The 15,216-nt window shown below is 44.6% G+C and overlaps 1 protein-coding gene across 1 annotated transcript in view; it reads right to left on the reverse strand.

Annotated features, from left to right (window-relative positions):
- LOC144148171 (cytochrome P450 2C20-like) overlaps positions 1-15,216 on the reverse strand; it is a 63,225-nt gene that overhangs the window by 34,264 nt on the left and 13,745 nt on the right. The window contains exons 3-5 of the mRNA XM_077679752.1: positions 12,913-13,037; positions 8,580-8,686; positions 7,129-7,430 (exon numbers count right to left, since the gene is read on the reverse strand). Coding sequence (XP_077535878.1) covers positions 7,129-7,430; positions 8,580-8,686; positions 12,913-13,037 — 534 coding nt within the window. The remainder of the gene's footprint in view (positions 1-7,128; positions 7,431-8,579; positions 8,687-12,912; positions 13,038-15,216) is intronic.

Here is a 15,216-nt window from a genome sequence, read left to right on the forward strand (position 1 = left end):
AATGTGAATGGTAATTTCTGGAGATAGAACAAATTATCTGAGGTTTGGCCTTTAACTACGCCAGTCACTGCGATGTGGCGTAATGTGAAATCTCCGCTACATTTACTGTCTGCAAATCACCTAAAGGAAAGGTGGTGAAAATTAACGTGGGGATACAATATTAACTGCCGTCCTACGTAGTCTGACTTTGGGTATTCGCCGCGAGATCGACATGTAGGTGGCGACAGCGTGGAGCTGCTAGTGCGGATGCTCCGCTGAGCGGCCCGGGAGAATGCACACTGTGGGCGCGTTTCGTGCCTTTCTTGCACCGTATGTAAAAGGCGCACACAAGAGTGGTATGCTATAGTTCGGTTCCTCAACGTTCAATGTATAGCATGACGGCGGCAATATGTTTGCATTATTACGCCAAAAAAGCGGCGACCCATCGGGAATCTCAGAACTACCGCAATAATGACAAGGAACGTGTACTCCGTGGCTCGTAGCAACCTCGATCTTTCCAGACTATGGCTTTGAGCCTTCAATAAAATCATAAATAGAAACAAATTAGGAGGCCTCAATCTCCGTAATTCAGTTTACAACAGCAGTTTCAATCGCTTTGACTGGTAACATGACGCTTTCTTTCATTTGTGGGATGCCATGAAATGGTAACATCACTTCGCTGCCCCGAAATTTTTTTTCTAAGAGTTACAATGATATTTTTGTGTTTGAAACGCAACATAAAACTATTAAATTTTACCCATCGCAGCGATATAAATGCAACCGTTCTAACAGGAATTTTGCACGCAGCTTTAGTTAAATGAAATTTTAACCACTGAGAAGGCAGGATCGATGATAACTGTGTCGGATCACTTATTTAAGCCTTTCGTCGCAAGTGAACTTGCGAATTAAATTGCTAACACGCGCAGTACAATCAATATCTCCTGTTTAGCTAGACTTGCAAAGTGACAGGCAGGTCTACAGTGTGTAAACCAAGCTTCTGGGACCTCACAGTGAGCACAGAGTTTCGGTTACGGGTGCACTGTTGACCATTTGCGTTCCTTTTGAAATACAGCAGGTGCCTAGAACAGTGAGATGTGTTTGCATTCTTGCGTAATGTCGCTTACGAACCTTAAAGATGGCAAATGAAGTTGCCCGGTTGGAGATGTAGTAAAACATTCCGTTTTATTTCTCGTTACGAAATAGCGCAACGGGTTCCCGGTAACCGCTTTGAGCTGTAAACTGAACCTCGCTTTTGTGTTGGCATTTATTTCTTGAGGATTGGTTGAAAAAGTCAAGGATAAGAGTTTTGTGTGCTTTCCGTTTTCTGTATGGGGGTGCAGGAGGGGTGTTGCCAATATTCGAACGTAGCGAAGAGAGAAACGAAATAACCGGAAAAACCAAACATTGGCGATCAGCATTACTTGGAATTGGTAGAACGCGAGGCATCGTGGTGCGTAGCGGTGAAAAAGCAGTACTTCAACAAGCACACGCCAGTATTTTGAAATCTGAATAACCCACCTTTTGGCCCGAGATTGCCCAGGAATTGTGGCTGGCCTTCTTCAAAACGGTATTTAAAACGAGCACCGTTGGGAAAAAAATCCAGCGAGTCGTGGCACACACTCACCACACATGTGGGCAACAACGTGCACTTCATACGCAATTTTTCCTTCTTCTTTAAACTTAGGTCGTCCTTACGGGGTTAAGACCTGACCATGATAGGCATTCGGTTATGCTGAGTGAAGCACATTTTTGGACAAGAATATTCATCTTGTGATTTGAAAATGTGGTATTTAAAGTCACTCTCGAAATGCCCAAGGACAGGCTCGAACTCACAACTGCGGGAAACACCCCCGAAATACTCTTACTCACCCACAGAAAGTATTTTAATTAATACGTAAAATTATCAACATTGTATGAGCAACGACTGCCCAAAAAATGGTATTTATTTTCGAAAAAGAAGGGGAGAATTCGATCACACAGGTGGTTGCGGATGTAATATGCGTCCCAAGTATAGTATGGGCGATAGAGAACGGGTCGTGTGCAGTGTAATTGTCTTTGTTTGTTTCCTCTCTCCACAACGACACAGCGCAATTTTACAAGGCTGTGGCAAATGCACGGGTATGCACAGGTCTTGTAGCTTCTTACCCGTTTCGTGTATCAAACTTTTATCCTTTAAATAACCACTATACCACTTTCTAAAAGCACCCTTCGACGTTACCGAAACCGAAGACGACTGCACTCATCAATAAGGAAAGTACAATGTGTCGAAGCGATGTTTAAACACGTTGAAGAAGTTTCACCACGGCGAAGATGTTTCGTGGAATTAAACCACCCCATTATCGCGCAACGGCCGCTTATTATTGCGTTTCTAGAGGAAATGCGCAAGCGGAGGTAACTGTGCCCTTGCTTACTGCCAAACAAGTACACATATTTGTTGTTTCATTGTGCGCAGCACGCGTTTTGCGCCGCGCGCAACGTGATCGAGCAGACGATGCGAGAGGGCCATCAACACTAGGAGCGGTTCGTCCCGCCGCCGCCAGGGGCCGACTGTGTTCGATCTTGGGGTGAATACCTCATGAAAGGACGACCTAGAAACTGCGTTGTGGCCTCCCACTTAGAAACGTGAGTGGGAGATGTGTCGAGGCTCACACGAATATTCGAAGCAAACTAATTACTAAAGGAGCAAGAAAGGCTTACTAAAGTAGGGAATGAACGATGGTTTCTGGGGCGAACTTGCAAAAAAACGGTGAGAAAAATACCCCCCGCCGTGTTTGTCCACCAATACCCTCAATCAGAGGAACACAAAACTTGGAACAAAATCTAAGCAAAGTAAAAGCTAAGCAACACAAAAGGCACCGCGGATATGAGAAAGGGAGGTCACCGTCAAAGCACTGCAAACCTGGAGCTCTCCAAAAGTCTTTCTTGCATGCTAATTACGGAAAATGCAATGCGTGTTTTGTGTGAGAGCGTTTACGAATGGCTAAGCGGGTGGATTACCCGTTTTGTCATAGTAACAGAGCGATGATGCAAACCACACAAAAAGAAATTATCTTAAGGATCATAATAAAATGACACAATCACACCACCGGAGGCCTTAATATATACCTTGACCGTGCAACGGAGTAGCAATACCGGAGTACCTAATACCGTAGGTGTTGTCAGTAAGGCCGATTGGCCGCAGCCGTCAGTGATAGCAACACAAGAAAAACTTCGCATTCGGAAAAGGATAATTAAGAGGCTAATAAAACGACAATTGTACTACTGTAAATGTATGTGTATGCCCGTACATTCTTTAGTACGATGTCATGAAGAGCTTCTACCTATGAAGCAGCCGTGAAACGGGATCGCCAGCGGAAGTACGCACCTAAAGGTGATGCAAATAAACACAACAATCCTCGTATAGGAGCATATGGATCAGCGCTCGCTGCAGCCAAGATGACTAGCAGCTCTTCTTGAATTACACTGCGGACATATATGCTCCTCGTCAATAAGACGCTATTGCAACGGTAGAGAACACAATCCTTGCAGCGATACTATTAATTTATTGGATGGCATAGGTAGCCATAAAATACAATTAATTCCCACTTTCACACGTAAGATAACTTAGGTATGCCCCCGAACTTCTGTTTATTTGACACCCATTCAAGCCTTTTTGTTTCGTGACATTGTGCGTCGATCTAAACGCAATGTCAAGTGCAAAGATTGGGAAGCCTTTGAAAACCTCACTGACGTGGGAATAACCGCAGCAACTAACGAAAATGACATAATACCAACTGTGGGTAATTGTCTGACAGAGTCATCGATCGTCGTTAGGAAGCGCGTAGATATTAGGACCGATCGCGAATATGCACGGCTGCATGCCATCCGTAGACCCGCTGAGCGTAAAGCGCGAGGTAATGAAAACTTAGAGAACTTGCGGCAGGCACGCAAATCGCGAAGACACGTGAGACATTATAAAGAAAAGCTAAACCAGGACCGGTGGCGTGATTTTTGCACTAGATTAGATGTCCACGAACCATTAGCGAACATATGGCGCATTATAAAAGGTATGCGCAGTGACAACCAGCAACTGTATCCTTTCAAGGCGCTGATGTTGCACAAAGGCATATCACAAAAGCAGCTGCTGAGGAGTATTTTCTACTCATATCTACAGTTTCCGTGCCTCAAATATTCCCTCAATGCGTTCCCGACGTAGCGCCACCAAACGCTAGTGCCGCAATGGACCTTCCGTTTTCTATTCAAGAGCTAGACATGGCCATCTTTAATGTCAAGAAACGTTATTCTGCAGGTCATGAATACACACATTACGAAGCGATTCCCCATCCGTCTCACCATTTCGGCCTTCGCTTTCTGGAATACTACAACTCAACCTGGCTCTGTGGTAGTGTCCTGACAGAATTGAAAATCGGTAAAATCACTGCAATTCTAAAACCTGGCAAGCAACCGACTAGATTCGATTCACTCCGGCCTTACGAAGCTACATTTGCGAAATCACGGAAAAAACATATTTAAGAGAACTACGTGGTACTTGGAAAGCAGAAACCTTTCCCCAGCTAAAATGAATGGCTTCCGGAAAAACAGCTCCGCTATTGACAGCATAATTGCTCTCGTCGCTTCACTGGAAGAAATACAAAGTGAACACATACCGACGGTAGTATTTCTGGACATACAGTCAGCATTTATTTCAATCTTGCATACTGTATTTCTAGAATCCTTAGCTGTCTTTGTTCTTGGTGGAAGGCTGTACGCCTGGATTGTGAGCTACCTCAAAGGATGTGAAATTTTCATGAGGACGCCAGAAGGCGCTACTTCCTAGCCCAGTATACAGAAAGGAGTGCCTCAAGGAGCCGTTGTAAGTGCTTTTTTATTCAACCTTACGCTTATCCACCTAAAGCGTGTGCTCCCTCGCGGTGTCAAGGTCATACTTTATGCGGATGACATCTGCATTTGGTGCGCGGCAAAGTCACGTTGTACAACGCAACAGCGACTACAGAAACTTTGAGCAATGTGTCTGCGTACCTTGCGTACAAGAGTATCCGCCTTTCTGCCGAGGAAAGCGTTGCCATGGCATTCCCCCGCAAGGGGATGAGCCAATACCCTCTAATCCTTGGCGGTGCTTGTCTGCAATACGTACGAACCCAAAAATACCTTGGGAGCATCGTGGATTAAAACCTATCCTAGGCGCCGGAGGCAACGCGATTGCGTACTCGTATCTCTGCGGTGCGACAAGGTATTCGGTGCCTTGCCGGAAGTCGATGGGGCAGCGAATGTAGATCCATAGTGCTACTCTGCAAGGCTTATGCATACGGCTTGCTGGGCTACATCCTGCCTCTTCTGCTACGACTGTCGCTCACATGGCATGTACTTACAAAGCAGCTTAATGCAGCCACGAATAACTGTCTCCGTACCTGTCTCGGCCTCCCTAAGAGATCGTCGTGTGTTGGCACTGTGGTAGAAGCTGGTTGCTTGCCTTTATATACTCTTATAATGCAGAAAATATTTCGAATATACTTGGGGCATACGCTGCACGCAATATCCAAATTATTGGCAGGTATTGTACAATGAAACAAAATTTCGATGTTCGCAGAAACTATAATTAAAAACATATTGCTACCTACTCAACGACGTGAAATCATGCCATCTGATTACCCACCTTGGACTCTACCACCCAAATGCATAAAATTAAGCATACCTGGGCTCACCATAAAAAGTTATGACGAACATTTGCCTCCTTCAATTAACACTTGCCCATATAAGCAGCCAATACTCTCAATTGACCCGCATTTTTACTGATTGCTTATCTAGGCCTGACTGCACTTCTTCTGTACACTTCATTTCATCAACCGGTCAAGGCATTTCTTACCGTCTTGAGTGCCCAACGCCTTCCACATCTGCTGAGCTTCATGCCATCAAACAAGCACTTCGCTACATTATCCGCCAGCAGCCAGCGCAGTGGGTAATCTTCGACGTGCAAGCTACATCAGCATTCACGAACATATATCCCGTGAATATGTCCTACATAGATAGCCTAGTCTGCGACGCCGGGTACCGCGTGATACTGCAGATGATGCCTGCACGCTTCGGCATCATAGGCAACGAAACAGCCGATGAGGCTGCCAAGAAAGGATTACGACTTTGGAACGTGAGGAACATTTTCTTCACGAAGCACGATGCCTTAAAACTAGCGAAGGAGCTTGTTTTCAGGGAAAGAAGCACCTTCTGGTCTCTCCGGAAAAACCAGCACCCAGTCCTGCTTCATGTAGATCCAACTAAGTCGCTGAGGTTACCGGAGCGACTTCCAGGTCGGCTAGAGACTTTGCTCCATTGATTACGCCCCAACGTAACGCTTACAAATACCTACCGGTGTCGCCTTGCCCTAACCTGGAAACCGCATCGCGAAAACTGCGGTTTACCGGAATCTGTCGAGCATATTTTACTGGAGTGCCCTACATACGGTCAAGCAAAAAACAACCTCGCACAGAAGATAGAGCGCCTGAACCATAGTTCCCTAACTTTAAAAAGCATTTCTTCAACCATGGCCATCTCCTTCATCTCAGCGTAAAGTGCTAATCGCATTATTTGAATAGCTCAATGACATCGCTGTCGCTGAGATGACATAGGGCCATAACATTGTTTCGCTGTGCAACCGTGTACAGACGTTTTACGTGTCGCACTCACCGTCCCCAATCCACACACCACTTCCTGTTTTTCCCACCTTTTTACTTCTTTTATTTCCTTCTTTCTTCTGTCCCTTCCACGTTACTTCCTATTGCAACTTTATTCCTCCTTCCCACCCCGCAGAGTAGCAAGTAGGCATTAACATGCCGGCAAACCTCTCTGCTTTCCTCCAATAAAGAGCTTTCCCTCTTTCTAAATGTGCTGCATTATTTATCCGCGATAAATTGGGAGGGAAAATTTCGCATGTGCTTATTTCCACTCTATTCAATTGGCAAAGCAACAAAAGCAAGGCGAAACAACAAACACATGCAGGATGCGCCTAATTAGGCCGTGCAGTATGTTCCCGCCGACTGACGCAAGACTACAGTTTCCCGCATTGTGAGCGTAAATTTGGCGTTTTTGATGAAGCGAACACACATCAGATACTTTACGAGTAGCGGGAAGGTACCGCTGTGTATATTCAGTCCTTACATTGAGAAATCTTCAAGGTCCACCATAGCAGTGTTGAGGCGGCCATTTCTGGTACATTGCAGATGATATTCAAGACGTCGTAGTGAGGGAGGAGTAAACTGGAACATTGGGCCAGTGGTTATCACGTTGCTTAGCTGCTTCATAATGCGCTGAAGCTCGAAGCGAGAGGGGTGGTCGGGTGGCAACACTCCGTAGACCAGTGAGGCGATGTTGTTCACGATGGATTGCGTCACAAATTGGCCTACGTGAATGGGCTCAGCGTTTGTATTGGATATTTTCTCGGAGAGATGTCGAAACTCTTCCTGTTAGGGGTACGACGGCAAAAATACAAAAGTAAGAGCCCAAGCGTATCAGAAATTTTACCTGGCTCATCTATTACGGCATTGGAACGTTTTCGTCTGCTCTTCCCACGTTATTATCTTTTCTGCACTATGTGCATCATATCTCCATAACGAATTGCGAGGACATTTTGCTTGTAATTGTGGGGACCATCATCGAATAGAATCCGCACTGCACGAGTGCCTGGAGGTGTGGAGTGGGTAATAATTGCGTTTAAGGGGTTTCTTGAAGGTTCGCTCCTAGTCCATTTGTTTCGCCACGAAATGTTTGTAATTATGTCCGAATGGCAGAGAGTATTTGCTAGATTTTTTTTAATGCGAGCGATTAGTTGATTGCAGTACTCGAACCGTAATTTTGAATTGTACGTGTTTTCGAGACTTTGATGCCGAAATTTATAAACACGACGAGCTGGTATTATGAAGTGCGTTTGATTAAAGCGCGGTATTCCCTTGTTCAGACACAAGTAAACGTCGAAATATGGTTATTTAAAAATTCTACCATTTTTTGCTTACTGAATCGAAAACGATAACGGGGTTTTGTAAGAAAAAGAAAGTTGGATGCCGATAACTACTTTATCATAGAACACGCCATCGTTAAAAGGTGCTACCAATGAACTCATATTTTTACAGGATATTGTAGTGGGTATCACCACATTGCGTATCATATCCTATACCACTCATACAAAGCTTTGTATTTGGCCATATAAACTTCTCTAACTGGTCGCTGGTGTCTCAACAAATTTGCCTTTTTGTGTACACGTAAGTTCTCGTTTTTATGCGTCAGGCTTATTTCATTTTTACCACCACATATTCCTGTCACCCTGAATAACTGATCGATACACAAAAAAGGAACAGAAAAATTTCTAAGGAACTTATTATAAGCAATTATTTGTTGGTGCTTTTTCGGAAAGGAATCGTAACCCTCAGGCTAATATTGCTCAAGTTTAGCATCCGAAATATTAACAGACGTTGTAAAGTCAGCGACCTTTTTTTCCATTATTCATACTTAATCAAATATAATGTCATGATTACCTCTCGGAACGACTGCACCACTGCTCATCACAGTAGTTTTAAGGTCTCTTTGAACAGAATTTTTTTAGAGTATGGTCTCACCATCATGTTATCTTCTATGCCAGTTTTTACAGACCCGACGTGACGCAGCATGTTCAAACAGAACTTCCTGTTGGCCATCCATGGAATTCCATTCAGGGAGCCGACTCCTGCATGGTGCGACAGACGCGTGTTCGTTCAGAAAAGCCACGTTTTTGCTATTCCTCTATCTTCTAGATTTAACAGATGCTTCCTTGTGAACTGTGGGGTATGTCGTCTACCATTTGAAACGCTCCACTTCCTCTAGCACTGCCATCTGTCAATGTCTATCAGAAACGGACTGATTGGTAGATAGAAAGAGCTGTGGTGGTTTTAATGCACGTTACACAGGGCCCGGTCGTGCTCGGGGGACCTCATCAGCAGTGGCAGAGTGTTCAACCAGCGGTAGTGTCACCCAGAAAAGCCAAACCGCTACCACCCACCTACGGGCCACAACATGAACCCAATGACCGTCCATCCAACCGTGCCCTAAGTTGACTGTTTGCTGCTTGCGTGCCCTTACACCATAATTTCGGTCGATTGCCCGGTTTTTATGTTATTTAAACTTAATTAGGATATATTTACTTGAACAATTTTGTGCAGTACTTTTTGGTTTTGCTCTCGTTCTAACCCCGCCTTGGGCTGGATTACCAACCCTGGAGGAGTCACTCAAGTGAGTGAGATGCGAAACTTGAAGAAACATAATGCCCAAAAAAGCGGTCGCCTTTACTCGTGTAATATTTCTGTAAGACGATGCAGCGTCGTATACAACACGCCATGACATTTACTTGTTTTCCTGAACCTTTTATTTTTATTATTACCTTATGAACTCACGCAAGGTTGTCCTATGCAGCCATAGACTTAAAATTAGTGCTAAGAAGTTACTCCCTAGAGGGTTTCTAATATTTAATATTTTACTTTTAATCACTCAGTAGTGGTGTTAAAAAGCTTGAGTTTGCAGCAGGTGCTGATAATTAGCAATAATATTTCTTACTACACTGAAGAACTTGTTAAGCTGTGCTATGGTAACCATTTTGCGTACCAAAAGCCGCTGGAGCTATTTTGGTGGAGCTATTGCCATGTGAGTTGACATCGCTCGTAGATTGTGGGGGAAAGTATAAAAAGGAAGCTGTTATCAACAGCCGTTATATATCCTAAAACTCTGAGTGAAAAATACAGTGCACTATGGGCTGCTCTTTACTTCAACGCGGAAGACATTATGACATGGGTGTTTACGGTCGTAACAAAACATTATATTCCCAGAGAAGAATTGAAACAGGGTACGTCGGTTGGTCAGCCATTTATTATTCGGGGTCATCTGAATCATCATGGAGGACACGGGATACTTTTCGTGAGGCTGCAGGCAGCTTTGACTTGTTGTTTACGTGCAACTTCAAATGAGCATTCATCATAAAACTTTGGATAAGTAAACTTTATACATTCTTGAAATATGTATCCCAAAAATAAAATCATGCACCCCTCCGACTAACGACACCAAAGGTTGAACGCGAAGCTTTCTCGTGGTTGAAGCTTTCAGCATATCGCCCTTGCCTCACACTTTTGCCACGCATTCATTCTGTGGTTTCCTGGTCGCTGTAGCTTCTGTGTCTTTTTAGTTGTCTCGGTTGCAACGATGGCAATCGCGACGCGAAACCACAGGCCGCCGCGCAAAAGCGTCGCTTTAAAATGATGCAAGCTAGGAGGTCACTGTTTTACTCCGTGCCTTCAACTCCACAGTTCTAACATCCCAGATGCCCCAAAATCTACGCATGTTTCTGTCAGAATGTCAATCTCAGACGAGGCTTCGAACAAGAGCTTCGGTTTTGGTAATAAGTCGCTCTTTGTCAAGTGGCTTGCCCTATAGGTGGTTGTCTTTATTTAATGACTGGGTGTTTATTAACATCCCATAGGGCTCTGAAGCTTTTCACTTCAATTCTTGTGTAGTCGTGTATAACATCCGTTCAAAGAACGCCACATAAGTTATTTTGGTTGATACTGAAGGCAATTTCTTGGTAGTTTTTGTGCATATGCAAGTAAGCCTATTATAAGCAGTAATACAAGCGATCAACTCGAAGTTTGGTGGCAGGTCTTACGACGACTACACTGATTTAAGGCGCAGTGCCACCTACTGATTAAAGGCGCAGTACAACTGCCATTCTGGCAGTTGTCGATACATTTGTTAACAACTGTATTCCGACCCTCGATTACGAAATGGCTTTCAGCGCGCTCAAACCTACGTTGAGTAATCTACGCGGAAACCTTGAACTAGAATGTCAGGAAATAAACCAGAAGGCAAACGGCCGGTAGATAATGGAAGAGGCCCTCCAGAAACCCTAACTCACAGATGGTGGCTTACTAGTAAACACAAAGAGTTTATACAAGCAACAAAGCAGATGGGCAGACGTTACGTTGGTAAGCATTAGACAAAATAAATACTGCATAGCAGAAGAAAGATAGTTCGTTTGGACGCGCTCAATTACGTAGCCGCCGGGAAAGAACTCCCGCACATTTAGATATTCTGGTGGCCATGAAGTTGGTTCGTGAGAAAATTGTTTAAAACGAGTTTTTTAACAAGCAAAAAGAGAAGATGGTGATGATGACGAGATGGTACAACAAAAAAGAAATTTTAATGTCAGAAAACGGAATCATTACATAAGGTGTAATAACAGGTAACAACAAACAGTTCCACATATTAAGACGTAAAAAATGTAGTCACAATTAAAATGTGGAAACTGCGATAACTCCACAGAGACAAATGTTACGAATCCAGCCTATTTTTAATCAAGTCATCACTACTAAATTAGTAGCAAAGCAATGCTAATGAGAAGGCAGTGATCCGGGTGTGTAACCGATATGTCGTAAGCGAACTCTTTTATTTGCTTCTAGAGGCACCCACCGCCAGCAGTGGCGGCACATTTGGGGATAAACTCTTTGGAACAACGGCAGGCCCAAAACATAATGGCCGGAGACAGTGTGCGGCGTCGAATATACGGATCACTACATGGTCGATGGCACGAGCCACCCCAAAGTTCCGTTCTGGTCTTGCTCCACCAAGCACGAAAAGGAACGGACTGGTGAGGTTTCGCTGTCGGCGCCGGGTCCTAGTACCAGAACAGGATCTTTGTTCCCGAGCGTGTGCTCCTGGTAGCGTGATGCTTGTCTTTAGACTTCCCCCGATTTAGCTTTCTTGCATTCTCATCTTTGGGAAATTATCAGAAGGGCCATGGCTGCTGATGCATTATTGACAAATCAAGGGCCTAAATAAAGGCGCGACCAACTAAATCTGCGTTATCTTGTCTCCTGCTTGGGGCCCCCTACGGCGCTTTCCCGCTCTTTGACTCATGTAGAGATGATTTCTCCAGCGCGCCATGAAAAGGAGTTTCGAGGTATATTTACAAAAATGTTAGGTTTCTTTCTCCCTGGTCGGGATACGGCTTTTGAGGTTGTTTAGGGTGGCCCCTTAATAATCGAGGCGAAATCTCTTCACAACAAGTGGTTGGAAGAGAAAGATGAGATACACAGCCTTTCGCTATGTATGCACGTAAGTAAAACATTCAAAGATTATCACGCCGCCCGTAAGCGACCTACAGTGGTAGCTGACCCTACATTTGCAAAAAAAAGGTGATGGGTATTTTGAAAACACATCGCTGAACATCATAGCTGGAATTGGGTCGAAAACGTCGTGCTTCATCTTGTACCTCTCACTTCAGATGTGGTACTTTTGTGAAGTTGTGCATCTGACAATTTTCGTTGGAAGTAGCTTTTCCGCAAGGTTATCGTCAGTGCGTTTACTTTTCAATGCAAATAAAACGCATTAATTTTGCAAGAACGCCTAGTGTCCCCGACATTTTTGCAGCGGTTGCAGGACGACCCGTAGATCAACATAATAAGGTGCTACGTGGCCAATGACAGGAGCCAGAAGCACTTGAGCTGGACCTAAATATGCACCTGCACAACCCTGTCGTTCGTAGACGTAACCACTATTGGTTGGATGGTTTAGGCAGTGAAATAAATACCCGTGTGTGAAAATTCGCATCTACTTCACGCGGAAAGTACTACGCACTACGGCGAAGCGTTGGTTCTTCTCCCTATCACTGTAATAGCGGCTGTGTTGTTGCGTAGCGGATGCAAGCTAAGCCGCGTCGCATGTGAATAGGAAAATCATAAAAGATGACTTGAACAGTCAGTGATATTACGGTACCGAAACGTGTCTTGTTGACCAGCCAAAGATGGCATATAGAGGGCTATTTTTTGTGAACTACCGTGTTCCGTGTACGAGCTGATTTTCCGAAGAAACGACATTTCCGTTGTCAGGAATAAAGACGCGCACTAAAAGGGCCACTACGATCTAACTTACCTGTATAGTAGTCGCGAGCTGGAAGAAAGCAGTGCGATCTATTCAGCAGCTCCTTGGTGTTCAAGAATTTTTGTACAGCTTCAAAGCTGCTCAAGATCACGATGTTGTAGAAGTTCAACTTCAGCCTGTGGGAAGACCATAAGGGCGCGGCCATATTGATATTCCTGTGGCGGTTATCAAGATATCATAAACAGTCAAACTTAGGTAGCCCTCAAGAAAAAAGTTCCTAGCGTCACCAAAGTCTGCTAACGTGCCTTGAAAGAGAAAGCATTATCCTTTCCTTCGCGGCACTTAGCAAACTTCACAGCTACGTAAGGACATACTATAATTTTTCGGTTTAGTAGTACCTGACTCATTTGAAGCGAATGACTTGGACATGCGGAGGGGCGCCATTTTACGCCACAGCTTCTGCAGAAAAAGTTGTCGGTGGCCTCTATCTGTTCTGCTCCGTCCACTACCGTGAGCAACTTCATGACGTGGCGTAGTGGAATTGCAGTGTGGCCCAAACCAGGGAGTTGCTTTCTTCGCGTACGAACACAGTTTATTATTTTCAAACACCGCAGCCTCCATATGTTGCGCGCCACGATAACCAGACGTTGGTTGCTATCACAATCCCGAGCGGAAGGATTTCGACCTAAAAACATTTACGAAAATTCTTAAAAAAGCCCGTGTGTGCAATAGGAAACCTGAACAAAATGTGACAAATCTGCTGCTCTTATCATTTGTGACTTTCACTGGTGTGGTATCACCAATACAAAATGGGTTCAGCGTGGGTTTTGCGGGCACTTGTGTCCGTATGATAATGTTGACATGTATCAAGCTGCTGAAGAATGGCGTAAGTGGTAATTTTTATCCAACAATCACAAATGTATCATGTCAGTGACAACCCCCACAACGGTGAACGCTATGAATATACCGGTTTTCTTTTTGAAGATAGTCTTTACAATAACTGCCAGCATTCTCAAAACGTAATAACACGCCTAGTATTTTGCATCGAGACAGAACCTGCACTTGTTACCCACCGCGATGGCGTTGTGGCTAAGGCGTTGTGTTGCTGAGCGCGTTCAGGCGGGTTCTATTGCGACCGCGGTGGCTGGTTTAAGAATGGAGACGAAAAGCGAAAACGTCCATGCGCTCAGTTTTTGGAGCACCTCAAAGATCTCGTAAGGGTTATATATTTCCGGAGCCCTAAACGCCGGTCCGCTGCCTGCTCAGGTTTAAATTTGACGTGTTAACTACAGAAAATATGTTTTCGAACATGGAGATGTGCCAAAAGCTGCCAACACTTAGGTACTTGTGTCTGAAAAACTGGCGAACATACATTTCACACTGGCACCAATATTATACTTGGCGTGCACTTGACGCCCAACATTCCTTTCTGGTTCACCACTATTCAGCGGTGTTCGCCATGAGAGCAATTGATAAGTGCACACCTTTCCATCGCGCACGCGTCCACCAACATGAGAGCTACCAGCTACGTCAGTGCAACCTATTAGAAGGGACATTGAAGTGATTTGTAAATATTACGAGATTAGGAGCGCTAATTGTAGTCCGGAGTCCCTAGGCCCTGTTTCGACCACTCTGAGCGCGTTTACGCGAATTTATGTAGTAAAAAAATCAATACGAAAATGCTGTCCTCCTCTCTGCACCCTCGCCCATTTTCTGTGGCGTTTTCCTGTGACGTCAGGAGGAGAGGATCTGGAAATTGGCTGTGCTACTGCACGGCTCGCCGACCTTCCCACCGAATCAGTCGGCCCAACGTTTCGTCCGCCGGTAGCCGACGGGCCGCCAACGGGTCGCTGCAATTCGTTCCATCAGTTGAAACGAAACCAGAACACCTTTGTGAATGAAAGAATGTGCGTTTCCCTACTTTAAAAAATAAAATCAATTGATACTTTTACCGTACAGCGTAAAACTAGGGTGCAGGAACCACTTTTTTGCGCTGGGCGAACAAGCACAGCGGTCAGCAGCACGACTACGCATCTGCGAACGCTTTTCCGTCTCAGAAATGCAATTGCTACACGTGAGATATTGTGGAAACTTTGGCGACGCTTACTGCACGAGCGCGCTACAACAAATAGTCACCTAAACTGTTTTAAATTCTAAAACTAAATAAAAGTGTAAACTGGTTATACATTATTTACCTTACATTTCCGAGGTCAGAAGAGCTCACCCCGTGGCCGAGGGGTCTGGAGCGCTAGAAATGTTAGAGCAGGTGTTTTGCAAGTCACATGTTCGAATCCCCGAGTTGACGTTTTCGTTTTCGGCCGATGTTTTTATTTCTGGGTTCATCTTTTTTCTGGC

The sequence above is a fragment of the Haemaphysalis longicornis genome, unplaced genomic scaffold, assembly GCF_048455015.1.
Source record: "Haemaphysalis longicornis isolate Haplotype H1 unplaced genomic scaffold, Haemaphysalis longicornis Haplotype H1 scaffold_8, whole genome shotgun sequence".
NCBI lineage: Eukaryota > Metazoa > Arthropoda > Arachnida > Ixodida > Ixodidae > Haemaphysalis > Haemaphysalis longicornis.